Genomic DNA, 18,927 nt, shown 5'->3' on the forward strand with positions numbered 1-18,927 from the left:
GAGGGTGCAGGCACTGGACCAGTCTGTCTGGGGCTTCAAGAGGGCTTGCCATGGGATCAGAGAAAGACTATGTGCAAGTGCCAAAAGCGCAGAGCCTTCAGAGACATCTCCTCTTGTGAAATTGCACTGCTGGCTAAGAAGGTTGTGGCGAGCATGATGAAGGTCTTTGAGAAGTCCTGGGAATCCGGCACGCCCAGTGCGTCTGAGCCAAGGCCAGAAGCCCGGCAGAAGGAGCAGCCCTGGGCCAGGAAAGCCTCCCAAGTGGGGAAGCTGGAAGAAAAGAAACCAAGGGAAGCCCTTGAGGGAGCATCCTTGACAAAGCCACCAAAGAAGCCGTTGGAAGTGTCTGCGACGCTTTGGAATCCTTTGCAGCTTCCCGGTTTGAGCAAGGCTACAACTGCACATACTCTGAAATCGTGGCGCTTCTGACTGTTGATCCCTCTGAGAGGCAGCCACAGCCATCCCAGGTGCCTCTCTCAAGGGAGGCCATGAGGGAAGGGTGGGGACTAAGAAGAGCAGAGCCCAGAAGCAAGTCAGAGAGAAAAGTTGCCCCGATCTCATGACTGAGTCGCAGGATTGTGAGGGAGAGCATCCAAAAGGCTGTCTCCGAAGTTCAGCGGCTGCACACAGAACTGCAGGCCTATGTGAGAACCATTGTCCTTCATGTGGTTGAAGAAGTGAAGGACAAGTTGGAGAGGGAAATGAAAGCAAAGGCCACTTCAAACAGCAAAACCGTGGCAAGCGGGATGACGAGCTCCGTATCGGAGCAGAGCTCTCAGTCTGCAACTGCACGGAAGCTGGAGAAGAACTTGGGAAGGCGTGTCAGCCAGCAGCCTGTCCCAAGCAATGGGAAGGAGAGCTGTCCCTCGGAGCACCTCCAAAGATCACCCGACCTCCTCCAAGCTGTCTGGCGAGGCTCTGAGCAAGGTGCCCCCATGGCAAGCTCTTCTGCCCCGACAGGGGAATCCCAGAGTCAGCTGAGGTCCGAGAGCACCACAGGCACCATCGCTCCCACGGGCCCACAGTTTGTCAGGCAGCCCGCTCTTCCATCTGTTGTGAAGCACCCTGTCCAGAGAGGAGCACGGAGCCTCCTCTCAAACCGATGTGGAAACGATGTGGAAAGCGTTGCCCAGGAAAGTGGTGGTGTCACCGTCCCTGGGAGTGTTTAAGGAAAGGTTGGGCATGGTTCTTGAGGAAATGGTTTAGTGGGTGACATTGGTAGCAGCGTGATGGTTTTATCAGATGATCTTGAAGGTCTTTTCCAACCTTAGTAATTCTATGATTCTATAAAGCTGCAAGTGCTGAGGAACTGGGGCCACCCAGAATACACCTGTGTGTATCAAATCAGGCTCCATGGTGATCCTGAGGGAGAGCTGTCTGGTTTACCTGGGAATAAATTACATTAATGTTCCCCCAGTTCAATCTCTTTTTTCTGTGATATTAAGTTTTGGGAGATCTCCGTGTCTTCATCTCGACGCACAAGCTTTTTCATCCTATTTTTCCCTCTGTTCCGTTGGCCACACTGCGGCCTGAAGTCACACACAAGCCCTGGCTAACTTCTTTTTTGCTCCTCTACCACAGGCGGACAGCGAACGCCCGCACCCGGGCGGCCACGAGATGGCGGCGGCGGCCGTTGGAGGCGCGGCGCGGCCCCGGAGCCGCCCCGTTGCCACAGGGACGGGCGTGGCGCTGCGGCCGGGGGGGGGCAGCGGGGCCGGGGCCGGGCACAGCCCGGTGCCGTCGCTGCCCAGTACCGGGCTGTGTGCCCGCCTCCTGCCTCTGGTTGTGGAAGGAGTGGTGGTGGCACGGCGAGGGGCCCTGGGCACGTTTCCAGCCCCGTGCCCTTCTGGTGCCTGCAGCCTGCCGCCCTGGTAGCTGGAAGCAGACGTGGCTGAGGCTTGAGTGCCCTACGTCTAGGCAGCAGGCGGTGCGGTTTGTTTTATAGTGATGCAGGTCTGAAGCAAGGAGCTTGTCCCTAGGCGTCAGGCGAGGCTTCCGGTGCTTTGGTGGGAAGATCTCGGGGGTATACATGGAGCTGAGCATTTGCCTTTTTCCAGGTCATCTGTGAGAGCCCCATGGCCAGGCTGTCTTCACAGGCTAGATCCCACCTAGCTTACCTTCCTCTAGTGCTTGCGAGGCTCTAAGCCTGGCTGCTGGTCCCACCTCCTAATACTCTGAATTAGAACATCCCTTTGGTTTGCAGAGATCCTCTAGATGTTGTCAGGTGGGAAAAAATATCAACCACAAACACCATACACCATGGGTGAATCCCAGTAGAGTTCAGTCTGTTCAAAGAGAGGAGATTTTCAATCAGCTGCGGGCATTTTCCCTTGTAAATAAGCTGTGTAAGGGGCTTATTTCTTTGAAAAATGCTCTTTAATTTTAAACTATCAAAGTAGAGATCCAAATGTCTGGCAATCCAGCAAACTAAAATGAATGAGAGTATTTGGGATAATGAGGTAGAGCGGTTTCAGATGGACCAATTAGTGTAGTGAAATAAAACAGTCTAATGGCTCTTTGCCCTTGATACCAGTGAAAGTGAGTTCTTTAGGGCATTTTGTTTAGAAGTGAGTTTCAGCATATTTGTGTTTGCCTAGTAGGTCCCGGAGAGGATGTCTGCCTTAAGATAGTTTACTTACACCTAGGTAACTGCATTTGCTGCATTTGGAGTCATCGCAGTAAGTCTGTATGGCTTTCATAGCCTAATTCCTTAGATTGTCTTTTTCTTCCGTTTGCCACCTCATTTTCCCTTTACGGAAATTTCCCTTCCTTGTAGAGTGTTTTGATGTTTCTGTTTGATTGCTTGTTTGTTTTTGCATGCAGAAAGTTGAGAAACCGGTATTTCTGGTGAGGGCTTGACTCACCTTATTTTATTAAGGAGGGGATGACTTGGGGATCAGGTTGGATTATTTTACAAATGAAGACCTAGAAATGGACAAATAAGAATGCTGCCCTTGCATTTGGTGGTAGATGTGGAGGAAAGGAAACAAAAGGTTTAACTGCTACTAGCTGTCTGTTGTGACTCTGCTCTTGGTGTCCTTGACATGGTCTGCTGCCTGAATATATGTGGTGCCCTGTACTAGAACATTTTCTATGAAAACCTGAATGCTATTTCAAAGCTTAAACAAAGGCCTTCTTTGTTGAATATGATCTTCCAGAATTTGTCTTTGCGATGTGCCCTTGAATAAAGAATCCTTGTCTTCTACCTTCATGCTGAAATGCAGCATGTTGCTCAAATTTCAGGTTGACTAGATTTGATAGTTGCCTGAAAAAGGGATGCTAACAGTTTATTTTATTTATTTTATGATATTTTCTTTTCCATTACTACAGAATGCTATTACCAGATGCCCACGAAGCGACCAGAGAAACCAATGAACTCAGATATCCCACTTCCTCCAACATCCCAGATTCCAGGTCTTGCAAAAGCTCCCAATGAAGGGACATTTGGGTGCCGCAGGAAATGGATCAAAGACACTGATTCAGCTTATGTAAGGCTGGCAAAGCAAGGAGGCCGACCTGGTGTGTGACTTTTCTGGCTGTTTGTTCTGGCATTATTTTCTTTGGTTTTCCATGAGTTTTGTGGCAGAAAAATTTTGCAGATGTTTCAGAAGAATCTTCTGAAATTAAACTAGGGGAAAAAGTATTTGAAATTGTGACATAAGAGGTCTGCTTGTAATGTACACCTAATGTACACCTGTGTATTGAATTAACTACCTGTTGTCAAAATAGGTAGTTTTGCATTTTGTCTGAACTACTTGGAAAATGCTGGCAGTTTACCTGCATTTGAGATAGGTCTTTACAGTTTATGCTAGGGCTCTTTAAGTAACAGTCTGGTAAAAACAGTCTTGTCACAAAGAATTGTTATCAGAAAGCTTGGTAGATGTCTGTGAGGTGTTTTTTTTCTAATGACATCCAGTTTGTTACGGTTCTGTGTATATTCTATTCTTGTACCAGGACACTCCATGTTTTTGTTGTTTCCATTATTGAGAAAGAGAAGTTAAGAGACTTGAACAGATGGCAGGCGTGCACACTTAGAGCAGGATGACAAATACAGGAATATGAATTAACAGACACCAGCAGAAACGTGTCAAAACTTTTAGAAGATAAATAAGGGTACAAATGAAACATGGTGCTGCAAGGTTTTGATTGCCTGTTTAACCAAGGAAGACAGATGTTACTTAGTGAATACTAAAAGGTGTCTCTTCTTGGTAAAACAGCAGCCTGAAAAGATGATGCTTTTATAACCAGAATAAGAGTCAGAAAAGTAGCAGCTTTTGTCTTTTCATCCTAAGACTTGTTGAAGCACTACGCTCCTGTTACAAGCAAGTCATCTCCAGTAGCATACGCTGTGCCTGACTGGTACTCACACCGCTCCAATCCTCCAGCAGCCAATGAGCCACGGTAGGTCTGCCAAGAGCCTGAATAACTTCCTGGGTTCTCTCTTCATCTGTCAGTGTTTCAGAATTATTTTGTAATGAAGCGAAAAATACATATCCCTGGTAAAAACAAGTGTTAAACATCTGTCTGCAGGAACTATGTTTCCACTCTACCAGATTTTATGGTTCACAAAGAGTTCAATGCTGATGACCATCACAGTAATAATTACGAGACAAGAAGAGGGCCTTTCGATTTCGATATGAAAAGTGTTTGGCAGCGGGATGCTGAGGACAAAGAAAATGCAGAGAAAAAAAAGGTATGACGGAGATGGCTTTGTTTGCAGAGCTTGTCCAGATGCTTCTGACTGAATTTGTTGGTTCTTACGAAGGGAAGTTGCAGTGTAGTAAAATTATGTTTAAGTGTTGCAGGTGTAGCGTATGAACCAGATATGCAATTTCCAATTGCACGTGCACATATTTAAGTGTAAATGAAAGCTGGGAATTAGTTTCTATCTTCTTATGCTGTGTTTCTACTGAAATTCACTTCTGTTGAATCGAATTCTTGTTCAGTCCTGGGGGAGGAAGGAATGAGAAGGAGGAGGAGGAGGGAACAGAAGGCTGTTCAGAAAAAAGGGTTTGTTTTAAAGTTCAAGAGGGAGTCCTGAAAGAGTCTACACTAGCTGCCTATGAACAGAAGATTTATCCACCACAAAATGAATGTAGGGCAAACTATGCTTAGAGCAAACTTTTCTGTGATGATTTTAGGTTTAGAGGACAAAACCCCATCTCCCATCCTCCATCTTTCATCCTCCCCTCCTGCCCATTTAAGGCTTACATTTTTATAAAAAATAGTAGTCCTATAGTAGTCCTAAAAAATCTGTAGTCCTGGGTGCCTCAGTTGCCATATTGCTTTGGAATATACATGGAAAGACTTTTGATGTACTTGAACACTAGTACATCGCTTCCACTTAACTACAAGCGCAGGTGTTGGACATTTTAAGTAAAAAGTCCTTAACCTTTGCTGAGGAGAGTAACAAGTGCAAATTCAGAATGATGTCTTGTGTCAATGGGGATATGTTGTCCTTCTGAACAGGCTTGGGAATGTCATCTTAGCCTGCAGAAGTAGTCATGCACATAATGTGTGCTTCAGGTATAACTTGCTGATGCCTTTAGGTGAAACTTTTTTTCAGTCAGTCTCAGGGCATTGACACTTGAAACTCAAACTGCCATGGAAGCCTTCTAGAGGATCAAAATGTGAGGCAGATTAAGTGGTCCCTTACTTAAGAACTCATTGTCTTTACTGCTCTGAGACAAATTTGATTTTGGTAATGGTATGTGTAGTTCAAGTCCATGTGGGGACTGGTGGAAGGTCTTTTTCTGCTAGGTGTGGAATTTGATCAAGGCCCTGTTTCATTCAGTCTTGTACATGAAAGTTCTCATAAATTTTTTATTTATCACTGAGTACAATGTGAATAAATGGTACTTATTCAGCTCAAATTCCAAATCTGTAGAGGCCCTAATATGTAATCTATATTACTGTTTTGGAAGCTGAATTTTGTCTAAGGTACTAACTCCCAAACTTTACTCTTCTATAGTTAGGTGCCTCAGATAACAGATTCTGTGGCTCATGCCTTAGCTTTCTCACCCCCCTTCACACCACCATCTCTGAAATGGTTGTCCTATTGCAGAGTACCTTTTTTGTACCCTCACAAGAAGTGTCTCATATACCTTGAGACATCACATGATGCTTCTTTTGCATCTACTTCTACTTCCTTCCTTTTATTAGAGGTTTCTATTCTGTGGTTTGTTCAGAGCACTTTCCTGAAGATTCTCCCAGTGAGACAATACAACTAGCCCTACCACACAGTCTTTGTTTTTAGTTTTCTCACTGTACATTTTGTATAATGAAGGGTAGAGAGACATTTCAAAACCACCACAGAAAAAATTCTGAGCAATACTCAATTTACTGCTTGACTAAATAATGACAGTGCAGTAGCAAACTACCTCAAGTATTTAGGTGATGTTGAATGTCTGGACAACATTATTCAGTCCAGCCTGATAAGGCAGCCCTTAAGAAGAGAGATGTATGATGCAATCATGGAGGGAAATCCCAAAGGGAGTCCTTATGGACAACTGCAAAAACATTTTAACCTCTAAGGGTTCCTGCTGTACTCAGTTTGAAAACATTGTTCCCGAGTGGGCCCTTGCTCTGGAGCTTTAAACATTTATGCCATGTTCCTCTGAAGTGTTAGAATCTCCATTGCTCTTCAAGTTATGGCTGTCACTGCATCTTATTAATCTTCATGGTTTTGCAATACATTGATTAGTACGAGATTAATTAACTCAATGTCTTGAGTTCTGCTAGGTATACATCCCTTATCTGTCAGTAAGAGTAAGCAATGCCAGTAGGGTTTTCTGTTGAGCTTTTTTCTTATGGCAGTTTTACTAGTGGTGTGCTGAGTGAGCCTTTGGTTTCTGTAGTAAACGCTTCTTGGCCAAACACTTAAGCCTATGTATTCCTGCAAAGAGTAGTTCATATCTTGCTCACGGTTGATATGCAGTTATGAGTGTTTGTGGAGGAATGAGAGGCTTTTCTCCGTGCCCAGGTGCAATTTGTTCATCTCTGAATGTTGCCATTTTTTCCTTCCAAAGATTGAAGAATGCAATCAAGAGATCTGGCTATGCGTTTTGTATCTGTAATGGTAAAGCGCTACCATTGTGCTAAATTGTACACCTTGAAGACAAAATTTCCTTTTTGTGCTTCTGGTCCATATTCTCTTGGTCTTGTTTTTCTGCTATGTTGATTGCAGTTTTCTGCTGCTCCTAATGAAGGACAGGTCTGGAGAGCTGCGGTATGGTGTTCCTTTAATGTTAGCCTTGGTGAAAAATACAGATTTTTTTATCAAATAATTGTGGTTATTTTGGAGCTCTATGTCTTGAATGAAAATATTTTTTATTTTTCCAGGATTCTGCGTTACGCATGTACAGGACTCTGTGTGTATGCATGCATATGTATATATGTACATGCTCTAGTAAAAGGATTACTCACCTGAGGTCAGGATTTAACCTCAAATATGTCCTTGGAGTGTAATGTGGAATCTTGCCCTTGATCTCAGGGGAACCAGGATTTCACTCAGGTGCTTTCAGCTTTCCATATTAATAGGAAGTATCTATTGTACCTACCACCCATGCGTGTGGAAGAGTGTTGAGGTCAGGGTTTTCACTGAGGAAAACCACAACCAAATACATTTACATTTTCATGGTATGACTATATTACATCATGAGTTGTTGGGTATAAATGAAGTAGTTGCTTTACAAATTACAGTTAGTGTTTCCTGAATCTGAAATTAATAAATGTGTGTTCATAGAGAGTAAGATGAATACATTGTGTCTGAGGTCATAGCTGTCAGGCATTTGCACAAACAAGATAAAGGACTTTAAGTGTTTCTGAAATGATACCTTCCTCATGGATTAAAAGGAGTGACCCCTTTTGTTAGCAGTCCTAGGCATGCAGTAACAGTCAAATGCTGTAAATGTAAGTAGTCACTCTTAGATTATGTTGTTAACTGTATCATCACAAATGGAGAGAGCACTTCAGCCAAGTGGAAAATGTCCTACATAGTTTGCTTTTTCTGGGAAACTCGGTTTGCTTTTTATTTGGGAAGCTCAGTGGCTGTTGAATAGAGGCTTGTCAGAGTCCTCCATCTGGAACTTCCATGGTGTGTCAGTTCTGAAATGGTGCAGTTTAATGCTGAAGAGAAAAAAAGCAGTGACTCTTCTTGCACAGCAGAAGTGTTTTTGAAATGTAAAGCAAAAAAGGGCTGCCACAGCAGATGAGCATTCACAGATTTTGAAAGCAGTTGTAGGCAGCTGATTTTTTTTCTTAGAAAAAAAAAAAACTTGTCATTTTGGACAACAGACCCCAGTCTTAATCCAGCATCACTGCATGCTCTTTTCAGTGTCATCTCTTCTTCGATGGGTATTCAAGTTTTTCACCTCTTTAAGCTTCAATAAAACATCATTCTGTTTAGCTGAAATTCTGGGATTTTTATTCTGGTGCAACTCTGGTTCTGAAGTGTGTAGGAACTTCATCACTGACTTTCTGTTTCAGAATAAGTAGAACTGCACTAGGCTTCATTTGTTCCCAGAAAAAAAGAAAACTATGCTCTTCAAACATTCATGTCTACATTTTTTACTGGCTTCTTCGTGGGTCAGATGTATTCAAACAACAGTATACTTTGCCCTTTCTAAACAAAATCTGCACAGGGTCCTGGGAAAGTCTGTGGTGTGTTTACATCTGTTTTGGAAGCTTTTCATCATGAATGTTTTCATTAGAGTTGTTTTTAGTGTCCACAATCCAATTGCAATTGATGATGATGCATCTAATTTTTGCACTCTGTTCATAATTTTTGCTCTTTTAGGTTAACTATATGGCAGTAGGAATGTCTACGTAGGTGAAAAGTATCTTTATCTTTAATGTACTTTTAAATTTACAGAACAATATATTTCACTTCCAGTTACCTTAATTTATTTTGCAAGCAGGCTCTTATTCTATGGGGTACTTTTCTGTATTGCAAGTTTTTTTTTAAAAAAAAAGCGTGGTCAAATAATATGTAGGTTCCTATTAAGGGAATATATTAGAACAACACAAACACTTTCTTGATAGGCTTTGAAAATTGTACACACCATCTTGAGGATTCCTGCCCACTCTTTCTTTTTATGCAATGAAGGAAGTTGTACATAGTCTTTGAAGAATTTTTGTTGTTGCTCTTTTTTGCTTTTTTTCTCTAAGTAGCTCTCAGTGAAACATATTGGAATTACTGGGGATATTTAATTGAGTGCTTTGATTTGAGAGGGAAGTATATTGACCCTTCATCAGCTGTTAGTTTTGAAAGCTGTTAAAATAAACAGTGTTGATGTGTGTTGCTAATGTTTTTCCACTACTTTTTGGGTTCTCTGACTTTGAGGCCTAGAGTTTGTGGTGTCCCTTCACCATCTTTCTGGGTGTCCTCTTATGAGGACATAATGAATAAAGAATAAAAATAAAATATACATTCCTCTTATAGGCTTTTCTCAGTACATCTGTATTTGTTGGAATTTCAAGCCTCAAATTCATATACCACCATTGCTTTCTCATCCCATTGTATGAGATGTCCTATGTTTTTGTTTTGTTTTGTTTTTTAAATTAGGCTGGAAGTTAGTTTCTGGTCCCCCTGGCTTCATTAAGACTGGGATGTTATCTTGCACTGGACATAGGGAAATATGCCAAGATGAGAAGTTGCAATTGTTTGAATTAGTTTGAATTTGAAGCCTAACTTTTGGTAGAAGTGTACTGTGAGGGAAAAGCTCATAGATGAGCATGTTTGTCATTACTGACATAATGAACAAACAGCTGATCTTACCTGGTATAACTAAGGTGCTTTTAAATCTTTTTCTATTCCTCTATACTCCTCTGCTCGCTCTTTTTGAAATAATATTCCTACGATAGTACAACTTGATGATTTTTTGGGGCCTTTAATATAACTATCACTTCTGACACCACTTAGTTATTTTTATAATTGTTTTTATTAAGTTAAGATCTCTCTCATTCAGGTAAAGCTCCCAGCTATAAACACTACGTGTCCAACCAGAACGCCAAGTATTGCTATGAACAAGGAATTCAGTGGGAAAAATAGGCTTTCCTTTCCACCTATGTAAGTAACATGTTTATGAAATTCATTAAACTCCTAAACCTGCAAGCCTATGTGCATGCAAGTAATATTACTGCTTGGGAACTTGCAGAGATTAGAGAATTTGTGCACGGCCTTTCCGGATCCTTACTGCTACTAAACTTACTTACTGCCACCATCTATAGTGGTGAAATATGTTAAATAGGAATTTAATTTATACAGTAAAGCTATTATTTTAGTTATTTACAAAACTTTTATTTAGGGAAAGTATGCATACAGTTGTGTGGTAAAATATTGTCGTGTAGTTAAGTACTCTTTTACTGCATTCTAAATTATCTGTTGTTAATACCAGTGAACAGATGCAAACTATTAGAGTGCATTGTTAATTCTGTGAGCGTAGATTACAGAGGCACAGGTAGGAGTACCATGTTCAGAAATCACATCGGCTGTAGCCTAATGGAAGGTCAGGCCCAGCAGACATGCTGTTATCAACACCTGGAAGATAATTAGTCTTCTAAGCGAGCGATGACAACACTAATCTGTGTGCACAGCTGAATTGCTCCAAAGTACTTTGTGTTAAAAACAGATTAGAGATAAACATCAGAAAATAGTCTGTTTTGGAAGTATGTTAATGATGCAAAATGTGTGATTGAAATGTCTAATGAAATGTATACTTATGAGCAAATTTTTGAGATAAAACCTAAACAATGCAGAATGTGTGTCATCAGCCTTTTCAGCTTACACGTTCTTGCTTAGATTTTTCTTTCTCACTAACTTTTTCTGGTCAGCAGGCCAGAATTATGCCAGTATTATACATGTGAAGTTCCAATAACATGAATGGTTCTTGTCATTTAAAACTACATGTATATTTACTGAATCAGTCCCAGCTGCGTGCTTTGTTTTTTTTTCCTATGATGATGACATATAGCATGTATATGTACTGTTACTTACAAATAAGTTATATTATTTAAGGCTATTACTTTTTCTGTTCAAAATACATTCTTTCCACTTAATCCCAATTTTGTTTTACTTATGCTATTATTTAACATGTTTTGATTTACAGGCCTGCTCAGAGAAAAAGCGAAGCAGTAAACTTTAGCAAATTAATTAGCAATGGTTACGGGACTGACTGGTATCAACAACATACTGCATGGAAAAAAAAGATTCAAGAAATTTCAGAAAACAGTGAGCAGTCCACAGGTAAAATTATTGCAAGCTGTTTCTTTTAAATCTTTTAATGTTAGTTGGATTTGAATTATGGGTGGCCTGAATAATTTGATTCTTTCTCTTTAAGTATGCTGAGACTTACTGAGTTACCGTGCTTGGCTTACAGCACCCTGCAGACAGCTTAGGGAAAGTGCCCTCCTGCTTGTAGTCAGCAAAGGCAGGGGCTTTCATGGCTTTCTTTTCCATCTTTGCAGTTGTAGAAGTATGTTCTGTTCTGATCCAATGGCTCTTTTTGTAAAGTACTGAGGAGACACAGTTATCCTCCTCCTTGAAGTTAAGCAGACTGTAAAATAGTTGCTATTTGTTTTCGAATAGTCCTTGTTTCCTACTATTTTTTCTGAGAACTTAGAGTTGTCATCCATACTCATGTATATGAAACAGATCACCTTTTCTTAAAAAATAAATAAATAAATATGTCCACATGATTAAAAATTTTGGTTTTGCAACAGTTTTATTGGATTAAAAGTGAATGCTTGTCTATATGCTGTGGATTGACATGACTTTCTTGAACTTGATAGATCAGTGTGTGGAAAGTTTAGTGGCTAGTAAAATTAATTTCTATGACAAATCAACACCTCCTGAATTGATTTTTTTTGGTCTTCCATTAACGTTAAAAACAATATATCTACCATATTTTTTTCTTCATATGTAAATATATGAAGAATATATGAATTTATATATTTTATACAAAAAATTGCACTTCAAAGATTGTATTCAGTTTTGAGCTCCTTACTAGAAGAAATATTGAGTTACTGGAATGCATTCAGAGAAGAGCAACAAAGCTGGTGAAGGGAATAGACAACAGTGTTAATGAGGAGTGGCTGAGGGAACTGAGGTTGATCAGTGTGGAGAAGAGGCTGCAGGGAGACCTCATCAATCTACCTGAAAGGTTGTAGCAGGGTGGGTGTCGGTTTCTTTTCTCAGATGCAAAGTGATAGGACTTGAGAAAATGGTCTCAAGTTGTGCCAGGGGAATGTTTAGATATCTGAAAGGATTTATTTATGGGAAGGGTGGTTAGGCATGGGAAGAGGCTGCTCAGGGAGGTGGTTGAGTAAACATCCCTGGAGGTGTTTGAGACATGGATATGGCACATAGAGACATGGTTTAGCAGTGGACTTGGTGGTGTTAGACTGATGGTTGGACCTGATGATCTTGGAGGTCTTCTCCAATGTTTTCCAACCCTAACCCCAATTTATAAAAATGAAAAATAAAAAACCCAAACAATGTATTTTAGTTTCAAAAATAATGGAAGTGGGCCTCAAATGGGACATTTGGGGTATAAAGAAAACTGAAGATTTTCAGAATAACCATGATACTGGTTCGGTTATATCACAAACATAGAATAAAATAATGGGTATATTGTATAAAGACTGATGAAAAATCAATATGCTGCATACTTTAATATAGAGATGCTTCTCAAGAGGCTTTTCTTTTACAAACTGCTAAATAACGTGAAACCAGCTTTGCCCTTATTTGTCATTCTGTTTCTTGTCTCAGTATAAAAGGAGGGTTCTTAATGCTTTCAGAAGCATGGTTTCATAAAGACATGTTGTACTTTGATTCAGTTTGACTTCACCCTCTTTGTGCTTTGAGGTGTGTGCTGAAGATAGCACTTGGGTACTTTTGTCTGCTTATTGGAAGCAATTGACAGCATGAGCACCTTACAGCTTCCTTTTGAGGTGGAGCTTTGTCTGTTGTCTGCTTCATAATATAAGTCCAAGACATATCAGACAGGAGATACAGCCCGTTGCGCATATGAATGTATAACTCACTTGTGGTGGTTTACAGTTTTGTGTCATACTGCAGACTTTCCACGTAGCTTGTCATTCTTAGTTAAAAATTAAAGTACTGGAATTTATATGCATTTTGACGTGACTGAGAGAAACTAAATGTTAGTTGACCTTTTTACTCGTATGGTTATCACAACTACTTTTATCTTTTTTTATTGCAGATTCAGAGCCATCACAGTCTGAATCAGTACCTGCAAGCAGTGAATTGAAGCCAGAGTTTCAGGGATGTAATAAGTAACTTAAAAGATGATTGGGGAAAGTAAGGCATTATATGGCTTATGATAAAGTCCACTATTTACATCTTTGTTGGTTTACTTTTGTCTGATTAGATTATTTTAACGATTGAACTCATCCCTGATTGAGTAGCTCAGTTCATTTATAACAGGAGTGAACTTTATTGTGCTTGATGACAGCAAATTCTAAAGAATAGCTGTCAGTGCATATGCCTAGGATTTTCTTTATATATACAGAGCAAAACTAAAGTTCTCTCCTACACCAGACTTCTGCTCCCTTGCTGTTGTCAAATAGTATTGTCCTGTTGCTGCTCATTTGACTATATACATGTACAATATCAATGTGTCCAAACCAACAGGTTTCTTTAACTATAGTTATGCTTGTCACCTCTGACAAAAAACAGTGAGGGAGAACTGCATGGTATGGGAGGAAATGTAAAGAGAAAGACTTGAACTGGTCTGGCTACTTGCAGGAGAAAAGAAGTCAAACCTTCATTGGAAAGATGGCTTCTTAGTGCCCAAAGAACGTGTAGACCAAATATTCAGACTTCTTAGAAAATTCTATTGCTATGCATGCTAGAACTAGTTGATTGGTGATAGTGTTCAGCCACGTAATTAAGCTAAGAGTTGTTGGCATTTCCTGTTACACATTTCCTTATTTTACAGAAGGTGGGTCATTAAGGAAACAGTGACACAGACTAAGCTGTGCATATCTACACATTCAGCCTTTTTAGATGAAAAAAAAATATCCTGAATTTGACTACAAAAATAAATGGTATGCTAGATGTGTTTATTCACACCAGCAAAACACTTTGTACTTTGAAAAAAATAAATTGTTTTAGGACTCTAAAATATATACACTGACATTTTAACACTTGTTCTTTTATCTGCTTGAATTAGAACATACCCTTAAACACTGTGAATAATTAAATACTTCATTATAAAGCCCATTAGAAAGTGGATCTAATTTCAATAGGATATTTTTGCTTACGTTATAAAAAGTTAAGTTTTTAATAAATTGTATTTATTTTCCTTTTCTGTGTGCACTTATTACATGGTACGCCTCCGAGTCCAGGAGCTGAAGATTTTAAAATGTAATACTGATTATGCATTTCTATGAACAGAATATAGAATACTTCAGTAGGAAAAGATGTTCCAAGATCATCTAGTCTGAGTGCCTTCAGGACTAACCAAAAGTTAAATCATCTTACTGGGGGTGTTGTCCAAATGTATCTTGAACAATGACAGTCATGGGGCATCAACCACCTCTCTAGGTGGTCCAGTGTTTGACCACCCTCACGGTAAAGACATTTTTTCCTCATGTCCAATCTGACCCTCCCCTGATAAAACTTTGTGCTATTCCTGTGCATCCTGTTACTGGTGACTAAGGAGAAGAGACCAGCACCTTTCCAAACATAAGAAAATTTAAGTTGCATCATCAAGCTGTATCTGAAAGGGGGAAAAAAACAGACACTATCTTAAGACAGTTTTCACTTAAAAATTGTCTTGTGGATTATGTTCAGGCAACTTAAAATCTTTACATTTAGCATGAAAGCAGAGTTTTTGATGAAATATAGTTTTGTAGGCTAGAGTACCAGGAGATGTCAGAGTTGGAACTTACAGTATTAAAACCTGACCAGTAGAAAGACCTACCAGTCATAAGAGGGAAACACTACGGAAAAGCCAGTGTGAAGAACTTGTCTATGTATAGCGAGCAAATTGTTAATACCAGTGGAACTTCAGCTATAAAATTTTACACAAATGCAGTAATCATCAGTAGCTGCTTCATGTTCTGAGAAAAATAACCACTTCATGTCTTTTTCAGAATTAGGCTGTCATATGATGCCTTCTCTGGGAATTCAGCTATCTATTCAATGCAGTCTTTGGAAAAGGTTATAATTTTTACTTGAATATCCTTAAAAAAAACATAATAGAGCTGAGCTTGATCCTGTGAATGGTAAACTGCAACATTAAACCAAGTCTTTGTAGCATACTTAAATTTTACAAACTATCAGTGGTAGTACAACTTCTCAGTCCCACTTTGATATTCTGACTCCTGTTATTGTAGGAGAGCCTTCTTTTACAAGTATGGCTTGTGGTTAACCGATTAAAAATAAAAAATAAAAAAAAAAATAAAAGAAAGGGGAAAAGTGAGGTGATGATGAAACTCTGGTGTGAAGTTGCATAGCAGCAAGGTAGCCAAACCTTTTCTAAGACTAATTAGTTGAGTAAGAGGTTTTATTTGTTCTTAAGCATACATTGAAGTAATTTCAATTTTATTTTTGTAGATTTTTTTTTTTGTAAGGTACTTAGTACATATTTACTTAAAAAGTTGGGGATAGTAATGTTACAGAAAAATAACAGCATGGGCATTTAAAAGTATTCACAAATTTGTATATTGCCTGTTCACATAGACTTAAATGTGCTTGCTGCACCAAAATCCTCAAAATTTGTTCCATCAAATAAGAATGCCTGTGTGGGTGTTCAATGCTGACCTGAAGAGGAGAATTCCAATTGTTATTTTCTGAAGTCTTTTCTTGTTAGGATCTTGTGGTTTAACCCAGTAGGCAGCTAAGGACCACACGGCTGCTTGCTCATCCCCGCTCACCCCACACCAGTGGGATAGGGGAGAGAATTGGAAAAAAAGGGAAAAACTCATTACTTGAGATAAAGACAGTTTAACAGGACAGAAAACGAAGGGCTAATAATAATGATAAAAGAATACAGAAAGCAAGTGATGCACAATGCAACTGCTCACCCCCTGCTGAACAATGCCCAGCCTGTTCCTGAGCAGCAGCCACCCCCACGCCCAGCCATCCCCCCTCAGTTTTATTGTTCCTCATGATGCCACATGTTTTGGGATATCCCTTGGACCAGCTGTCCTGGCTGTGTCCCCTCCCAGCTCCTGCTCACGCCCAGCCCCCTCGCTGGCAGGACAGCACAAGGAGCTGGAAAGGCTATGTGAGCACTGCTCTGTGAGAACTAAACCATCCATGTGTTATCACCATTATTCTCATCCTAAATCCAAAACACAGCACCATGCCAGCTACTAGGAAGAAAATTAGCTCTGTCACAGACAGATCTATACAAGATTTCCTGGAGTAATTTTATTAGTTTGAGTAGTTTGATATGTAAAGCTTCCTTGCTTTAGAATATTTTCCTCCATGTTGCAGCTTTAGTCCATAACTGTCCATTTTTTAGGCAATTGATTGAGGCAGAGACAACTGAGATCCTGTTTTGGTCACTCAGCACTGTTCAATTGCTTTACTAGAGTTGTGTTTTTAGAAATATTTGTAGTAGTGGTTTTAAGTTCAAAAGTGTATGCCATATCCTACTTTAAAAATTGTCTTTTTTTTTTTTTTTTTTTTTTTACTTCAGTCACTGTTAGCTATTGCCCACATGACATTCCTCAAGTTCTCAAAAGTTTGTTTTATGTGCCATTAATGTATGGTCAGCTTTCCTTAGTCAAGCCAAGGAAACACGTGCTCTGCACTGTTGGCCAACCGAGTCTTCATAGATCACAGTTTGAGTACCATGAGTTAAAATATTAACAACCTGAAGTGCTTTTTCAGACTAAGATATATAAGAGCAAGTGGTGAACCCTGGAACTTGTGTTTGTACCTTCAGCATAATGCAGCAGCAGCAAAAGTTACAAGCTCTTCAAGAGACATCAAATCAAAGTAGTGTAACAAAATCAGAAAGTTTCCAATGAATTCAAGTATGGACAGGTTTTGTTTAAGTCCACCTTATCACCCAGTAACTATGTAATTTTATTTGTTTCTGAGTCAATGCAGTCATGAAGTTGGCTAAGTTTTCAAATTCATCATCAGTTCCATTGAAAAGCAGCGGAAGTTTCTGAGCCTAGAAGGGTTTTCAGAGAGCTGCAGAAGTAAAAAGCTGGGCACTCACTCACAACAATCTAGCCTTACTTGTTTTAAATGCTAGAATGTTATTTAGCTGTATTGTGCTCCATCTCTGAGCTGAATGTCTTTAATAGTAAGTGACATAATTTCATTTGTTTTGGAATACTGATCACTTTGCAAGCCCAAAGATAAAAATGCAGTTATACTTTATGATTTACTTCCAAGTATACTGAATATGTGAATACTTTTAAAAGAGAATTCCAGATGCAGATTTAAAAATAATTTGGCAGTTTAGATACATAAAGAATAGATTTCCTTTTACATGCAACTGCTTAACTGGAGGAACATCTAATGGCTGTTTCCATTTTAATATGACTGAATACATCCTTTATTCTTATTACTGCCATCTTTTTAGATTAGACTTAAATATAAACATATTTCCAGAGATCAGGGTTATATATGCATTAATTTTCTTTGTGTAGCAATGGAAACAAAAATTGAATCGGTCTCTGCATCTTAAGCATGTAAAATGTCATTGACTTCTGCATATCTATTTCTTAAATCCTCATGTCTGCAATGAAGGTGCAGATTTCAGCAAAAGATGTAGAATGAATCCTATTTTTTTTTTCCATAAAGAGTAGCCACTACAGAATTATGATTTTGCAGTTCTTTGCATATTATTTTCAGAGTGTATCTACATATCATGCAATAGCCTGTAGCAAATAAACACTTACAAACAGAAAACCAGAAGTTCAATATTGGTGCTTTTTTTTTTTTTTTTTTTTTTTTTCCCTCCTATTAATAGTTTTAATGACACTAAATGTCCAGAATGACAGAACAACCAAAGTGCAGTAGGTGAATGTCTGAGAAATCTGTGCTGAATTACTGGTTATAAAAATGCTCTGTGGTGAGCAGGAAACAGTAGTCTTTTGGTTGTGAAAGGACAGCCTTCCTTTCCATACATGCAAGTTTTTATCCATGCAGTATAAAAATCTGAAAAGTGAGGCCAGTTACAGTTTTTGTAATCTGTTTCGCCATAATCCTATTATGTAGGGGTGTATTTTTCACGCTTCTAAAATAACACCTATGGACATATTTTGTACTTTCATCTTTCCTAAAAAAAAAAAAAAAAAAAAAGAATGGGAAGCCAAAGATTACAAAAACAGGAAGCTTAAAACCAATTTAAATTTTAAATAACTTTTTCAGGAGGTGACTGAGAGCAAAGGTTACTACAGTAAGCAGTTACTAAATTCAGAGAGATACACTATTTATTGAACTTTTCAGACAAGGCATCTATGGTAACCTGATTGTTCTTTATTTACAAAAGGAGTAATTTACATTGGTAAATGGCATAGTTGAATGACAAGCCTCTTGAAAGCCAAAGCAGAGTTTTCAATGGATCCTGAGACAAAGGAAGTAATACGCCTATTTAAAGGAAAACTTCCCTCTGCAGAATTAAGATAGATTTCTAAGGTGCTTATTTTGGGTCATATACTACCGTAACTTTCAGGCTTTAACAAATAATCAAGGAACAGAAAACAGGAAGATACATGGGGAGACTGAGCTTCTATTTTACCTATTAGAGATTTGAACGGGTGCCAATCTGAACGGGTGCCAGATTTTTCTTAGTTTGTTGAGCAATTATTTTAGTACACCTCCACCTCATGGCTAGAAACACGTCTGTATGGAGGGGATTTCTCTCTTTTATATTCCCATACAAAGTATTTTGGTATGAGATATGAAATTAAGAGGTTTGACTCTAAATGTCC

At 39.3% G+C, this 18,927-nt stretch overlaps 1 protein-coding gene across 1 annotated transcript; it reads left to right on the forward strand.

Moving 5' to 3' along the window:
* Window positions 1–3,344: 3,344 nt before the first annotated feature.
* Window positions 3,345–13,300, forward strand: LOC309875705 (uncharacterized protein C7orf57 homolog; the record flags this gene model as incomplete). Its single annotated transcript, XM_082755378.1, has 6 exons — window positions 3,345–3,519; window positions 4,293–4,401; window positions 4,531–4,693; window positions 9,969–10,069; window positions 11,109–11,245; window positions 13,224–13,300. The coding sequence occupies 6 exons, from the start codon at window positions 3,345–3,347 to the stop codon at window positions 13,298–13,300; spliced, it is 762 nt and encodes a 253-aa protein (XP_082611504.1).
* Between the last annotated feature and the right edge of the window lie 5,627 nt (window positions 13,301–18,927).

Source organism: Aythya marila (assembly GCF_965140915.1).
Source record: "Aythya marila genome assembly, chromosome: 2".
NCBI classification, from domain to species: Eukaryota; Metazoa; Chordata; class Aves; order Anseriformes; family Anatidae; genus Aythya; species Aythya marila.